The 16,917-nt window shown below is 42.2% G+C and overlaps 1 protein-coding gene across 3 annotated transcripts in view; it reads right to left on the bottom strand.

The window, feature by feature from the left end:
• The window catches only part of AK5 (adenylate kinase 5), a 241,717-nt gene that overhangs the window by 100,728 nt on the left and 124,072 nt on the right, over positions 1-16,917 (bottom strand). For all 3 annotated transcript variants that reach the window (XM_066376595.1, XM_066376596.1, XM_066376597.1), the window contains one exon: positions 3,702-3,792. In XM_066376595.1, the coding sequence (XP_066232692.1) occupies positions 3,702-3,792 (91 nt within the window). The remainder of the gene's footprint in view (positions 1-3,701; positions 3,793-16,917) is intronic.

The following is a 16,917-nucleotide window of genomic DNA, read 5'->3' as shown; positions in this document are numbered from 1 at the left end:
TAGAAGCAGAGTAGAATGGTGTTATCATGTGGGGGAGGCGGGGAGATGTTGACTCAAGTTGTACAAAGTTGCAGTTAGGTAGGATAAGTAAGTCTACAGGTTTAATGCACAGCATGATGGCTACAGTTAATAATACTCTTTGAATACTGGAACTGTGCTCAGAGAATGTATTTCCGTGTCATTGATTACACACAGAAAAATGGTTACGATGCATGTCAATTAGTTTGTAGCAATTATTTCCTTAGGTATATGTATGTCAAAGCATCATGCTGAACATCTGAAATATACACAGTTTTTATATAGAAACTTAAAAGATTTGAAAGCCATTGACATGGAGGCTGTACGAGAGCTGTGGGACAGCCCCAACTCTGCAGGGAGGGTTCAGAGAGAGGAAAGGAATAAAGGGACAAATTCCAGGGGCTGATAATTCACAGAGCAGAGGGCACCGACCAGTCTTGTTTAACTGGGTGAGTCACCAATTTTTATAAGCCTGGTGATTTCACCAACAGATGCAGGTTTCTGTTTTCTTTTGAAAGATGGAAGGATCTAGCAACCTCAGCCCATGCCATAATGCCAGCATAGCTTGGAGCTGTAAAGTGGCTGCCTCCTGGAGGGGAGGCATCCTTCATTTCTACTTTACCACAGTCCCTCCCAGGCTCACTTCACTCACCAAGGGCTGTTATAGACAGAAAAGGCTTATATGAAGGCTGGAGCAGAACCTAGCTTTCAGGGACTTGGAAGTGGCAGGGAGCTACTGGGAGCTGGAATCGTGAGCACAAACACCCACTCTGATGAGCTAGAGATAGAGAGAGGAAAGAGGAGGCCCCTGCAAGCCAGTAAGGGCAGGCACTGTGCCCTCGGCTAAGGAGACGTGGAGAGAATGAGGACACAGCACCTGTCTGTCCTCAGGCAGTTTACTGACCAGCCTAGAACCCAGTTGCACTATTGCAAGATGAAGCCCCCTTGGGAAAATGCCACTCAAAAGCCACATAATGCTGGCAGTTCAAAGAAGGGGCAGCCTAAACCAGCTCCTTCACCCCACTGTATTAGCAAACTGAAGATATCTAGCAATTTAATATTTGTTGTTAGCGGTCTAAAAAAGTGTTCTAAATAAAACATTAACTTAAGCACAGGTATATAGCATTTTTCAGAGCAGAGCAGTCATGCTTACATGACCTTACATGCTTCTCAATATTTCATCTTCCCCTGCAACAGGCCATCCTTTCTGTAAATATCACTGGAAAATTAAGCAGGCAAGTTTCTATCAGTTATCTGCTCTGTGGTGATAGATCAGCCGCCATCCCAAGGGCAGTGAAAACCCGTGGGAGGAGGGGGACTGCAGCCCTGGACCTTTGAAGCAGCCTAGGCTTTCTTTTTACAACTGATGCTGATAATAGATAGTCAAGCCGGGATATAAACAATTGGGAGGAGCTCTGGCACCACTCCAACCCACATATGAAGAAATATTACCTTGAACCTATAGAGGCAGAGACGTCAGCTGCTTTTTCGGAGTCTCCTAACTAACCTTTATAAACCCTGCTCCATCCTTCCCTTGCTGCCGGCATGGCTTAGTCTGTCTCCTCACACTTGCACCCAGGCGTTTTAAATAAATTTTCCTTTTGGAATAGACCAGCCTTGTGTTTTCGGTTTGGCTCTCCCCAGTGCCCACCCACAGACCTGGGAAGGGGTTTAGCCTGTCAGCTCTCTCATATGGGATAAGGCAATCCAGCTGGAGTTCTCTCCAGGTCTGACCTAGTAGGGCAGGGGTTGGGAACCTATGGCTAGCAAGCCAGATGTGGCTCTTTTGATGGCTGCATCTGGCTCGCAGACAAATCTTTAATAAAAATAATAATAACATTAAAAATATATAACATTCTCATGTATTACAATCCATTCATTTCCTACTGCTCATGTTTGTTGTGGACCATAAATGACAAAAAGCCATTGTAGATTCGAGGCTTTAGCAAAAGGCTAAGTTCTCCCCCTTTCACCTCCATATTGGCTATGATGCTGAGTATTTGCACCCACTCTACTTGCTTCCTTGGGTTGCTGGAAGCAATATACATGCCCTTCCTCTGACTCTTTGTTTGTTTCAGATGTTTGTAAATTTCACTAATGTGTCCTGTTTTTGCCTTGGGAGAGTTCCTGTCTTAGCCTTGGATGTGCAACTTTGTATCAAGGTCCTTGATTTGCATATGGCTATATAATAAAGAGAACTGGGGCTATGGGGCACTCGCATACTGCCAGGCATTTTGAAGAATCCTCCCGGTCCCATCGTTTTTGTTTTGATAAGTGTGTTTCCTTAATTCCGCACCATTATTAGGAGCCGCGCTGGTCCACAGCACATGTTCATGGTTGCGGGTGGCTGGAGCCAATCACAGCTGTCCTCCGGGACAACACCAAATTTTTATTGGATAATGCGTAACGTACACAGTCGTTGTATGGCTGTCACAGAATTACATTTTAAAATATGTGGCGTTCATGGCTCTCTCAGCCAAAAAGGTTCCCAACCCCTGTAGTAGGGGGTTTATGCTGACCTGCTGGTTGCCAAGAGGAGCTAAAAGGAGGCTTTCCCCTTCCCTACCACCACCTTTCATCCGGGTACAGGGGGCTTAGCCCGTCAGCTGTCCCGTAAGGGATAAAGCAGTCCAGCTGGTGTTCCTTCAGGTCTGACCTAGTCAGGGGTTTATACCAACCTGCCAGTTGCCAAGGGAGACTGAAAATAGGCTTTTCCCCCTCCCCAGTGGACTGGCCCAGTTCCAACCTTTCATGTGGGTCTTGCTTTTAGTCTGCTTTTCTTTGAAGTTACTCCTGTGGGCTTTAAATATGGTTTAAAAATTTAAGTGTTTAGTGTTTCTTTACAGACCAGAACTTTTATGGACTTTACTCACTGAGGCCTTCACTGGGAAAAATGATCAGGACTGGGCCAAAGATTTGAGAGTTATCCGCATAAAGGAGCATGAGAGCTGGGTCAGGGACAGAAGTGTGAGCACTGCCTACTGGGGGTGTGACTGCTCCACAGTCCTGTCCCACGTCAAACAGCCAGGTGAGAGTACCAGGAAAAGAAGGGGCAGAGCCCCTGCAGGGACACGTGGGAGTAGCTACCAGATCCAAAAGGAGGCTTTTTCCAGGTGGGAAAGGAGAGGGAGACCCATGCAGAGGTCGGCAAACTCGTTAGTCAGCAGAGCCAAATATCAACAGTACAACGATTGAAACTTCTTCTGAGAGTCAAATTTTTTAAACTTAAACTATATAGGTAGGTAAATTCCTTATCAAGGTAGCAACCACACGTGGTATTTTCTGGAAGAGCCACACTCAAGGGGCGAAACAGCCGCGGTTTGCCGACCAGGGGTAGGGAGTCCTGGAGGAATTGTAACTTTGAATTCTTGCACAAAGCATAGGCTAGATTAGATTTTTGCAATTATAGCAACATAGATCTATGGTACATTGTGACTACCCACAAATTTACATGTGTAATAACTGGGAGCAAGGCAGAAACTGTGTAAGGGCCAGATGTATAGTCCGTCCTTCTTCCTGTTTTGTTTTGTATCTTTACTTTTAGACCCAAAAGCACAAAGCTCTGAAGACAGTGTCATCCTTAAAACCGGACAGCAGTTTGCTGAGCTCCAACCTCACACAAAGCCCTGGACACTTGGCAGGTGATCAAGACAATCTGTTGCCCAAAGAGCACAGTGGCTTACCTGCTGCCGCCTCTTTGTTGGGAAATAACTTGCTGTCAACTGCCATGCTGATGTCATGGAACACCTCATCCTCATCTCGGTCAGCATCGAACTGGGGGAAATCAGGACAGAAGAGTTGGGAACATGAGAACACTTAAATTAGTTCATGCCAAAATATAACAAGCATGCTTCACACAGCTGTGTCTCTAATGGAGCCGCATGGCGGGAATGAATGCCCTCGAGTCCTTAATCAGGCACTTAGAGAGTTTCTGAGGCCAGATCTTACATCAAACAGACCAGGGAATTAGGGAGTAAATTATCACTAGAAAATTAGGCAATTGTATGGTCAATTATGCTTAAGAAATGTGCAGGATTTTCTTAATTTATGCAGTAAGCTTTGGAAAAAAAAGAAAAACTGAACTTTGTGTCTTTCTGGCTCTTAGTTTTTCTTTAAATAAAAAGAAACTCATGAGAATACATAGTTTTAAACAACAGAAGGGAAAGATTTTTCTCATGTATTGTTAAAAAAAAGAGAAAGAGGCCCTGGCCGGTTGGCTCAGTGGTAGAGCGTCGGCCTGGCGTGTATAAGTCCCGGGTTCGATTCCCGGCCAGGGCACACAGGAGAAAAGCCCATTTGCTTCTCCACCCCTCCCCCTCTCCTTCCTCTCTGTCTCTCTCTTCCCCTCCCACAGCCGAGGCTCCATTGGAGCAAAGATGGCCCGGGCGCTGGGGATGGCTCCTTGGCCTCTGCCCCAGGCGCTAGACTGGCTCTGGTCGTGGCAGAGCGACGCCCCGGAGGGGCAGAGCATCGCCCCCTGGTGGGCAGAGCGTCGCCCCCTGGTGGGCATGCCGGGTGGATCCCGGTCGGGCGCATGCGGGATTCTGTCTGACTGTCTCTCCCGGTTTCTAGCTTCAGAAAAAAATACAAAAAAAAAAAAAAAAAAAGAGAGAAAGAAACCTCAAACTAAATTTTTGCTCTCATTCTAAATACTAAGAATACTATACAATAGATGTAGTCTAGAAACACTATAGATTTAGATGTAATAAAAATTACAGATTTTAATTTTTATTTTACTACTCTCTAAAATTTACAAAACTTTAAAGAAGCGTGGTTATATTTATAAGTCCTCTATTTTCCAAGCTGTGCAGTGTGTTTCTAAACACTTTTATCTCTTTAGTTTTTAAAAATAGCTTTACTGAGTTATAATCAATATATAATAAATTGCACAAGAGTACAGCTTTGACATCTGTATACACCTGTAAAACCATAATAAAAATCAAAATAGTGAATATATCCATCTATTCTAAAAGTTACCTTGTGCCTCTTAGAAATCTCTTCCTCCTGCCCCCTACCAGGCAATCAGTGATTTGCTTTCTGTAACTATAGATTATTTTGCACCTGTACAATTTCATATAAAAGGGCTTTCACAGCATGCAATCTTTTTGTCTGAGTTATTTCACTTAGCACAATAATTATTATTATTACTATTATTATAATTATGCTCGATTGATTGATGATTGATTGATTTTAGTGAGAAAGGGAAGGAGAGAGAGAGATAGAGGAACATCGATCCATTCCTGTATGTGCCATGACCGGGGATCTAATTGGCAACCTCTGTGCTTCGGGACAAAGCTTTAACCAACTAAACTATCCAGCCAGGGCTAGCAGAATTATTATTATATTATTATTATTACTTTTGTGACAGAGACAGAGAGAGAAACAGATAGGGACAGACAGGAAGGGAGAAAGATGAGAAACATCAATTTTTTTTTAACTTTATTCAATTTTCAGAGAGGAGAGAGAGAGAGGGAAAGAGAAAGAGAGAGAGAAGGGGGAGGAGCAGAAAGCATCAACTCCCATATGTGCTTTGACCAGGCAAGCCCAGGGTTTTGAACCGGCGACCACAGTATTCCAGATCGATGCTTTTTCCCACTGAGCCACCACAGGTCAGGCGAGAAGCATCAATTCTTTCTTCACTGTTGCACCTTGGTTGTTGATTGATTGCTTTCTCATATGTGCCTTGACCGGGAAGCTACAAGCACAGCAAGTGACCCCTTGATCAAGCCAGTGACATTGGGCTCAAGCCAGCGACCTTGGGCTTCAAACCAGCAACTTTCGGGCTCAAGCGAGCGACCATGGGGTAGGTCATGCCTATGATCCCATGCTCAAACCAGTGACCCCATGCTCAAACAGATGACCTCGGGGTTTCAAACCCTGGTCCTCCACATCCCAGTCCAATACTCTATCCACTGTGCCACCACGTGGTCAGGCTAGCAGAATTATTTTGATATTCGTTAATGTTGTATCTATAGTTTATTCCTTTTCACTGCTGAGTAGTATTTCATTGTATGGTTATACTGTTAATCCTATCCAGGGTATCTTTCAGTTCAGATATTGTAGTTCTCATCTGTACATGTTTGATTTGAGTCTTTCAAAAAAATATCTTTGTCTCTATTTAAGGTTTGAATATCTGAAATAAAATCCTTTTAATGTCTTTTTCTGCTAATTCCAACATCTGGTGTTGGCTGTTAGTTTTGATATTTTTTATTATTATGAGCCATATTTTCCTGCTTATTTGCATGCCTGGTAATTTTTTTATTGGATGCCACACATTGCCATTTTGACCGTGTTGGACTCAAGGCATTTTTGTATTCCTATAAATATTATAAAGCTTTGTTCTGGAATGTAGTTTAGTTACTTGGAAACAACTCAATTCTCCCAGGTCTTGATTTTAAGATTGTTGGGCTGGACCACAGCAATGTTTAGTTTAAGACCACTGTAGAAGCAAGACTATTCTAAGTCCTCTACCCAGAGCCTTGAGCATGAAGAGGTTTCCCAGCATGACTGGTAGAAATAGGTACAAGTCCAAGCCTGGCGTGAGCACCAGCTACTGATCCCACTGATTCTTTTGTATGGTTTCTTCCTCAGCTTCCAGTAGTTCTCTCGCATGCAGGCACTGATTAGTACTCTGCTGAAGACTGGAGGGGAACCTTCTGCAGATCGTCAGTGTCCCCTGTCTCTGCATCTCTCGCATCTCCGACACCCTGTGCTCTGGCCTGCAGCCACCTTAGTCTCCGGGGCGCTCAGCTCCATCTGCTCAAGCCATGGTGTGTGCCAGCCTCCACAGGCTTCCTTCTGCACTGTAGCCTGGACACTCTCCTGCAGTAAGCTGGGGCACTTGTAGGGTTCACTTCACTGCCTTTGTTACCTTTCTCTCGGGGAATCATCTAATTGCCTGATGTCCAAAATCTTGAAAATTACATATATATGTGTGCTTGTTTCATGTGGGAGGGAAAATCCAGTCTCTCTTATTCTATTTTTTGCCAGGAGTTTCAAGGTTCAAGGTCTTTAACCTTTCATCTTAATTATTATCTTGAAGATACTTAAGAAGTTTAAATGATTTATTCCTTTATATTTTTCTACTGAAGTGTTTCACTACTTTTAGTGAAATTTAGAAACCAAAATTAGAAAGTTATTTCTTTATCTCCCATTACATAGTTAAAGTACATCTGTATAGCGCTTCAAAGTGCTTTCACTATGTCACAGCAGCCGATGGAATAGGTGAGGCAGGTAGTTCACTTTCTATTTCACAGGTGAGGAAATATCTGTTTAGAGGTATTATAGCTTTCTCAAGTTACACAGCTAATAAGCAGGAGAACTAGGATTTGAATTGAGAAGGACTGACTCTTTCCATCCCACTGGGCTACATCTACTGCCTCAGTAAGACAAAGATAGCCTTCTGCTCAAGGAAGTATTAACTTAGCTCTTTTGTCCGAAAGCAAGGGGAGAGGAGCAGGTGGTGGTCAGGGAAGGCACAAGGATATGACGAAGGCTCAAACAGTGCTGTCTTAATGCACTGCTTCCCACGTCCATAGATCACAGCTGTTTACTTTTCTTTCAAAATATCTGTTAGCTATCATCAGTAAGACGTAACATCTACTTAGAGGCGTTTTGTTTTTATTTTATTCCTGGACTTTTGAGGGATGGGTGGGAACACTGTCATTTTTTAAATAAAAGAGCATATGCTCATATTTTAGTTAGGGATCCCTAGAAAACAAAGCCAATGTCAAAACTTACAGGTGTGAACCTTTATCATGGATGGTGTATGTGTGCATGTGTGTGTATGGTGTGTGTGTGTGCGCGTGCATACACAGACATGCATGCATGCATGCACAGGAGGGGAAAAGGGAAATGAGGCAAAGAAGAAAAGAAAGCAAATTTAGTGTGGTACATTACTGAGCTGGGTCTCAGCTTCACAAGCAGACACAACTGGTAGCTACCTCAGTTTTCAGAAAGACTAAACGGACCCACTGTATCTTAGAACAGTCTGTTGAGGAGAAAAGGAGAGGCGTTTACATGCTGGCTCCTTTCTGTTTCCTGTCTTTCACGGGTCCAACTTTTCCCTAACAAGGAGTGAAGTCCTCCCATCACTTCTTGGTTGTGTTGTCTAGCCCCCGAGGCACCACTAGGAAGACGGACCCATGTCCTAGGGATCGGCACTGCATCTCATCTGGAAATGCTGAAAGAAGCCAAAGCCATTGTAGTCTGCATGGGCCTGGGAGCCGTGTGTGCAGGGCTCCCACCAAGTGGCCATGATGAAGCTCAGCCTTCAACCCTGAAGTGGCTGGGGCAGTCAGCAGTGGTGGAGGCGACCCGGCTGGCATGGCAGTGCGCAGAGCTCTCTATTCAACAAGCAATTGAGGCCCAGTCAGTGGGGCCAAGTAAGTCAGGGGAGGTTTGCAAGTTGAGTCTCCTAGAACTTGATTTGAATTTCTGTTTCCCCCTGTAGCAGCTGTCTGACCTTGAGCAAATTATTTCCCCTGTTCTGAGCTTCTATCTAATGGGGTGCTGTGTGGCCCAAGGAGACGGTGTATTTATTACCAGCACAGAGCTTGGCAAGCATTGCAGTCCGTTTTCTTCTCTGTCTGCATCCCTAAGGCTGAGGGCATACATCCTGTTAGGGATCTTTGGTTGTTTTTGTATGCTGTACTCACACCACCCTCATCACACACACTTTTTTTAAAACCTTGGGGATTTTGGAATAAGTAATACAAAAGACTTTCTAGAAGTTATACTATCCTCCAACTGATTTGAATAAAGGCATGTTTAGTTCTGACACAGATTAAAGTACCCAACTGTTCAATACAAAAAGCAAATTGCAAAAAGTAAAACAGTATTCAGAAAAGCTATTTGCTGAATAGTGCCTGCATCCTAGATATATTCTTCCACTAATCTCTACTAAGCTTTTGGACGATGAGCATGAGTCTTGAGGAAGGCAGGCGACACTTGCATTGCCAACTCAGCAGGGGATCACGCAGATGCAGCAGAAGCCCACTGACTCCCACATCAGGTAGGAGTTTAACCCAGATTTCCTTATTTTCTGTGGCATCCCACTTCGACAACTCCAGGACTAGCATGAGACTCTTCTCTCCAGTCTTTTAAAAAAAACATGGCATATAGTTCTTGGAGAGCCTTCTCATTGAATACTCTCAGAACTACCGCCCCTTATTTAGCAAATATTTTTACAAAATGATAACATTCAATGTCAGAGAGTCTGTGTATATAAGTAGAGAACTGGTTATTACATCATCAAATATTTTATTTATATTTGGTTTTGCATAAACCATACATGTCATTTCCTCAGCCAGGAGTAATTTTATCCACTTTGTCTCTCCACCCCAATATTTAGCAATGTTAGGAGCCATTTTGGGTTGTCACACTGGCAGGGGGAGGCTCCTAGTTAAGGATGCTACTATATCCTGCAGCATACAAGACAGCTCCCCCACAACAAGGAATTATCCAGTCAAAATGTCAATGGTGCCAAAGTTGATAACCCTCACCTACATGAAGGGAGTTACTAAATAGTATTTTGATACTCAACTAGTCATGCTTTTCCTTTATATTTTTTAAAGGTTTTGAGCCTCAAATAGCTGTGCTGTGAACTTCAAAATCCAAAGGATAGCAGAAGTGATAATAGCACAGGTAAAGGGTGATGAAGGTTCTAGAAATAAAAGTGTATTTATCTTTCAGCCCTGGCTGGTTGGCTCAGCAGTAGAGCGTCGGCCCGGTGTGTGGAAGTCCCAGGTTCAATTCTTGGCCAGGGCACACAGGAGAGGCGACCCTTTCCTTTCTCTCTTTCTCTCTTTCTCTCTCTTCCCCTCCTGCAGCCAAGGCTCCACTGGAGCAAGTTGGCCTGGGTGCTGAGGATGGCTCCATGGCATTGCCTCAGGTGCTAGAATGGCTCCGGTTGCAACTGAGCAACGCCCCAGATGGGCCGAGCATCACCCCCTAGTGAGCTTGCCAAGTGGATCCTGGTTGGGTGCATTTGGAAGTCTGTCTCTTTGCCTCCCTGCTTCTCACTTCAGAAAAATACAAAAAAAAAGTGTATTTACTTTCAATGGGTCAGAAACAAGCTTCCCTGGACAGATGCAATTGTGTGCCACTAGACCACATGATGTATGAGGTTGCTCCCAGCCCTGCAATTCTGTGATTGGACAGGCACTTTATCTTTTCAGTGATTGTTATATAATCTCTAGCAATCATAACAAAACTCTTTTTATTCTGAGAAAAAGAACTCAGAGGATATGGCCTGCATAATCTGTTTTGTGTCATTTAATGTCAGAGGCTGGGGGAGGTCAATTATAAATCTCAAAATGATATAGCTTACCAGATTATCTAGTTCACTCACACGTTTAACTTGAATAACAAATGTTGTAACAGCTTTCAAAAGTCATACAAAATTTATCTGGGTTAGGAAAGGAAACAGCAGTATGGAGAGTAGGATCCATCTGCAGGGCAGCGAGACTGGCGGTTTGCATTTTTAACAGCAGAAATGAGTTTTTGTTTTGTTCTGGCTGCAAAAGGCTGCCCAAATCTTCTCCACTGAGACCGGGCTTTCTGCTTTCTTACCTCTGCTAGCTAAGAATGTTGGGTCTCTAAAATACTGTAAATGCACTTGAAAGGGAGAATATCAGTTCAATGTCTTTCCAGATTCCACCTTTTATTAAACTTCAGTCTGCCTCCTGTTTTCCTCTGTCTCTTCATTTCAGAAGGAAATAAATTGGCTCTGTTATTAGTATTGTCTCAGTTTTATATATCCCATAAGTATCATCTGCTGAGCATCAAAGCAGCTTCTTGAATTTTTTACTTCTCCCTGGTTTCAAGTAAGGGATTTCAATTAAGCACACTCTCCACCAGTGGCTTTCATCATTTGCTGCGGGTGATCCCTCAACATGCAGAGAACTTACCCTTCAAATTTCTTTTTATTGGTTTAGAGACTTCCTTTAAATGATTGATTGTCTGGTATTCTCTTTACAGCGACTTTGTTCTTCTTCAACAAAAGTTGGAGATTGTACTAAAATAGTAATAATTTAAAAATGTGTGGTAACTGGGGTGAAATCTGTAGTTATTGGCAATGGAGTAATGATGGTTTATGTTATTCCGGAGAACCATGTTTCTAAAGCCTCACAGTTGATCACAAAATGAGAAAGAAATACCTATGCAGATTTGGTGAGGTAGGGTGGGGGAAGTGGGACAATATTCTGTCTGAGAAAGGCAGGTCAATCCCATAGAATTCTTATGGAATGGCCCTGTGAAACTGAGATGTATAGGATAGATTTCCTAAGAGAATGAAATAAAGGCAAAATGTGAAAGATCAATTTAAAACCAGACATGACTGGTATGCAACATGGTGAGAACAGAGCTCTAGAAACCTGTGTATATCTGAATAAAAGTTTCTTCTTTTCTCAGCTTTTTGTGCAGAATCTTTATTTCACTGGCTAGTCAGATTCTCAACGGCATCTGGAAATTTGGTCAGGAAAAAGTCAACACAATAAGAGATTCCAGAGAAAATTGTTGCAATAGTTATGAAGTGTTTTAAGGAAAATTTTTTTTCTTAACTTGAAACCTTAACCATGTAATAACGACTGACTGACCCTGCTGTAGAGACCCAAACAGAGGCTAAATCCAGATAGTTTTGATCCTCTTACTACACTAGTTCTGAAGGTATTTTTCAGGATCTTCATGAGAACTCAGTAACAAAGAAGGGCGCTGAATAAAGCACAAGATGCTGTTACTATTTTAAAAGCATCTCTTAAGTGCCATGCATTGGTAGAGGTTTTCTTTATATACTTTTATCATTCAATACCTACAATATTATTAATAGGGGTGTCATTCACATGCAGCCCCATGTTCATTGTAGAATTGTTCACAGTGACCAAGACATGGAAACAACCAAAAAGCCCTTCAATAGATGACTGGATAAAGAAGATGTGGTACATATAGACTATGGAATACTACTCATCCATAAGAAATGACGACATCGGATCATTTACAACAACATGGATGATCTTGATAACATTATACTGAGTGAAATAAGTAAATCAGAAAAAACTAAGAACTATATGATTCCATACACAGGTGGGACATAAAAATGAGACTAAGAGACATGGATAAGAGTATGGGGGTTACAGAGGGGAGAGGGAGGAGAGGGAGGGGAGAGGGGAAGAGCACAAAGAAAACCAGATAGAAGGTGACAAAGACAATTGGACTTTGGGTGATGGGTATGCAACATAATTAAATGTCAAAATAACCTCGAGATGTTTTCTCTGAACATATGTACCCTGATTTATTAATGTCACCTCCTTAAAATAAAAAAAGAATAATTCAGAAAAAGGGGGTGTCATTATCCCCAGATTAAAACACAGAACTTCAGAGATTAAATAACTTTGTCTAAGGTCACATAGATGCCTGAGCCAGGAGAGAATCCACATCTGTCCACATCCAGCTGTAAGCCCCCCACCCCCACTCCAGGCTGTCAGGATCAGCTCTCAGCTCCATGGGGCAGCCTCAGACCATAGCTGGGCACTTGCAGAACAAACAGGGGCTTTTAGGAAACTCCCAGGGCAAACCTCTGAGAATCCTCAGAAGCCAAGCCAAGCCAGGTCCAGATGTGATATACTCAAATATTCTTGATCTTATTCTCCATTTTGGGGCCATAATAGGTGATTTTATCGCTCTACATGATGGGTGTCCCATGCTAGGTGACTGTGGTTGTTGGCTGAAGAACCACCTTACAGGCTTGGGGCATCAAAAGGAGCAGGGACAGGCAAAGTCGACCATAAGAGGCAGGTGACTTTCCAACTACAAAGAGCGACCTCTCTGGGGAGTCTTTAGATTAAAGCTAGGAAGCTGGCTACTACCCCTCAGTCCTGTATCTACTATAACCTCTATCTACTATAGATTCTAGTTGTACCTCCACAGTGGCCTTCTAAAACTTCTCTCTGCAGACAGCACTGCATTTTAGTTTGCTGAGAGGACTGAAGTCATCTAGTGGGGATTCTGGTTTTCTCCTCTTATTACTACTCAGTCCTACCTCAGTGATCAAAGGAGGAGTGGGCCTAGCCTCTTTCTAAGAGTCTTTCTGGCACTGGAGACTAGGTTGCTGACATAGGCCCATCTCTGGTTGGCACTTCCTGTAGCAGCCACAGTGGTTCTGCCCCAGGACACACTTGACTAGCACCCGAGGCGTGGCCCAGCTCTATGGCCTGGCCCCACGGCCCCTGCCACACCCCCGTCAGGCCTTCAGCTCCCCTCTGACCAAGAGGCAGCATCCCAGACTCCTTTCCAGGGCTCCTTTAAGGGATGGTGTTTCCAAAGGCAGGCCACCTCTAATTAGAAGAAAGAGGCTAGATCTTAGGTCATAGCATAAGGTTGTTGAGGAGAGAAAAGTACCAAAGTGTAAATAATCCAAGTTCGTGGTGAGAATTGGGATCTGAAACAGTTCCTGAGCTGACGGGTAGGCAGCTGCAGTAGCTGATTATTTAAAAAGTTCAGGCTCAGCTAGCGATCTAAACAGATATCCTCATTCTGACCATATCCAGATCATATATGGATATCAAGTGCCTGATATTTTGCTCACTGACCTGTAGGCACTGTGATAGAACTCATGCGAAATTAAGTTGCTGCATGTGGAATCTAAAAAAAAAAGTCAAACTCATAGAAACAGAGAATAGAATGGTGGTTTCTAGGGGTTGGGGGGGATGAGGAGATGTTGATCAGAGGGCACAAACTCCCAGTTGTAGGACGAATAAGGTCTGGGGATCTAATGTACAGCATGCTGACTATATAGTTAACACTATCATATTATATACAGAGGTCCCTTGTCTATCATGGGGGTTCGGTTCCAGAACCCCCACCCCAATAGGCAAAAATCCGTGAAGAAGTGACCTTATACTTATTTTATAATTTATATATATTTTAAGGTTATGGTCACTGAGCCAATCAGCGCCCAGGATACAGAACACAGTGCTCTGGTTGGTCGCCTCCCATCCATCAGCCAATAGTGTGCCATGTACGATCTCATGTGGGCAAACTAGCTCAAGTGGAAGCAGCCGTATGTATGTTTTCCATACACGTGAGTCTTTGTCCACTCATCTGCTGTATGTTATGTATTTTATTTCTATTTAATATTCTTTTAATGTTTTAATTAATATTTCTTATATTTTATATTGTTTTCAATTTTTTTAGGTTAGAAAATGCTTATTTTACTGCAAAAATAATTAAAATAATAAATATAAAAATATCTATGTATTTCAAAAGCCCGTGATAAAGTGAAAAATCAGTGATACAAAATTAAATATATACAATTTAAAAGTCCTTGATACAGTGAGGCTGTGAAATGTGAACCGTGATATGGTGAGGGATGACTGTACTTGAAAGTCACTGAGACAGACCTTAAATGTCACCACACACATGTACAAAATAATTATGTGAGGTGATGAAGGTGTTAACTGACCTCACTAAGGTAATCGTTTCACAATAAATACATGCATCAAATCATGTTCTACACCTTAAACTTATACAGTTTTATATGACAATTATATCTCAATAAAGCTAGGGAAAAAGTGAAATAAAATTAAGTTGTTAAATAAATTAGTAGATGCCAAAAAGGATTTAATATTACATTAAGATGATATTACTATGTGATGCATTGCTTCTCACTTCAAGTTAACTATAAAATAGACCTGTAACCCAGCAAATAGATTGATATAATGGATTTTGTCAAATAAAGTTTTAGAATACGTCTTAGAATCACTATAGATTCTATCCAATTTCTTCTATTGCCTCCACGATGCAAGTCAATTCAATAAAGATTTCTTGAACACCTGCTTTATATCAGGTATGTGCTGAGCACTAAAAATACACAGAGAGAAGATTAAATGTTATTAGCTTTTCCAATCTTATTAAGGCACCAGTGAGGACAAAAATACTCTAAAAAGATTTGATAAAGGTAAAGAGAAGAAAACGAAGAAGGAAATACAAGATATACTCATTGTAGACAAGAGGCACGTTGTGCAAATCCTATTTTTTCTCCGCTGCACCTAGCAGGGTTCTGAGCCCAGCAGTTAGACAACAAATGCTCAACAAATTGAATAAACCAGAAAATTCAATTAATTAACATACCCTTTTTCCTTCTTATTTCAAGTTCCAAAAATTTGAAGTTATATAAAACTACAGGCGATGGGATAAAGATTTAAATCTTTGCCAAGAAAGCTTCCACACTAAAAAAATTAGTTAACAGGCTCAGAAGTCAAATTTCAGCCTCGTGTGACATTTGGAACCTTTCTTAATTACAGGCTCCATTCTCTCCAGTGCTCAAGTGTCTCTTGCTACAGTGCATTAAGTGGTACCCTGGAAGCCCCAAGGAACTGCTGCACCGCCCAGGAGCCAGATGCGAGCCAGATGCGTGACTAGGGGCTAATTTAGGCCTTGGGAAGATCAGACTTGCCCTTTCTCCCCCCCCCCCCCCCCAATGGAGACCCAAGTCTACAAAAATCTGTTAGAAGCCTCAGGGCAAAAAGCTGAGCCAGAGAAAAACAAAATTAATCCTAACTTCAAATGCAACCTGCAAGCTCATGGAATGAAGCGGCTTTGATCACACAAAAGCAAAGGCAATGTGTCAGCTTTTGCAAAATGGAAAAATGACTTTGGAGGACATCTAGAAAATTTATCACATCCCACAAGACCCCTTTCCTTCCAAACAAAGCCCTGCCCCTATTTTAAAGCAGAGAATTCACCCTTTCCCCAGCAGTCTAGGGGGCCAACGCCACACTCAAACTCTCCCAAGATGTCTCTAGTCTTTTTTCCTTCCTTCAATTGTAACTCTTCATCAAGAGCAGTTACGGGAGATGCAGATCCCCATATTTATCACCCCCCTAATAGTGGATGAAGAGAGTATTACTGAGGAAACTCCAGATTTAAAGATCACTAGTTGTGAATATTCTTAGGTCCTGTGTCTTTTAAAAGCTGTGAGTTAACAATCAGTTTCTCTATTCCCTAGTAAATTCTTGAATTTGTAAGCTTGATAGAAGGTTTTCATTTCCTCCACAAATATTTACTGAGGACTTAACATCTGCTGTTGGTGTAGTATGCAAAGATGTTTTGCTCTAGTATCAGATAATACTAGTATGGATTGTGTTTTTGCCTGTTATGAATGAATGTCCTCTCCCTGTCCAAGTAGAAACTTTCATTTTAGGTAAGTGAGAAAGTGACCCTATTGAGGGTTTGGAAACTTTTATTAATTCATTCACTAAGAAAACACTTACTGTGCATCTCCTATATGCCATGGATTGAAGGTTCAGTGCTCAGTAAAATAGGACTCTTGCCCTTAAAGAATTCACAATCCACTGAAGGGGACATTAATTTGAATGGTAACATTAATATAGAAAAAAGGCTGGAACAGAGCTGTATGGAAAAGTATAGTGGAGATCAGAGTAGAAAGGAGGATTAATTGGTTTCTTCTCAGAGTGGGAAGGGGGATTAAGACGGAAATGTAGGGTGGGTGGGGTTGAGGATAAAAGAAAATGTTATTAAGACACGGCATTTGAGCCCAAAGTATTCAGGACTCATAAAAGTCCTTGTCTGAGTTTTTGGCTGCCCCACCAGAGCTAGTAAAGATATTCTTTATCTGATAACAATTTATCATTTAGAAAACACTCAGCAAGATCTACACTATTTTTAATCTGGTTGGAAAATTAGGTTTCTCAATCATGTCAACAACAATGCACTGTTTGCTTTGACCGCATGTGATGCTCAAGGGAAGTGATAAGGTGTGGAGTGAGACTCTTAAGCTAGAACACGTGCATTCAAATCCTAGCCCTATCGTTATTAGTTGTGTAACTCTCGAGGCGTTACTGATTCTCTAAGTCTCTTTTCTCATCCATAAAAAGGTGATAG

Source organism: Saccopteryx leptura, chromosome 3 (assembly GCF_036850995.1).
Source record: "Saccopteryx leptura isolate mSacLep1 chromosome 3, mSacLep1_pri_phased_curated, whole genome shotgun sequence".
Lineage (NCBI taxonomy): Eukaryota > Metazoa > Chordata > Mammalia > Chiroptera > Emballonuridae > Saccopteryx > Saccopteryx leptura.
The sequence above is the reverse complement of the archived record's forward strand: the minus strand, read 5'-3'. Positions and strand labels throughout refer to the sequence as shown.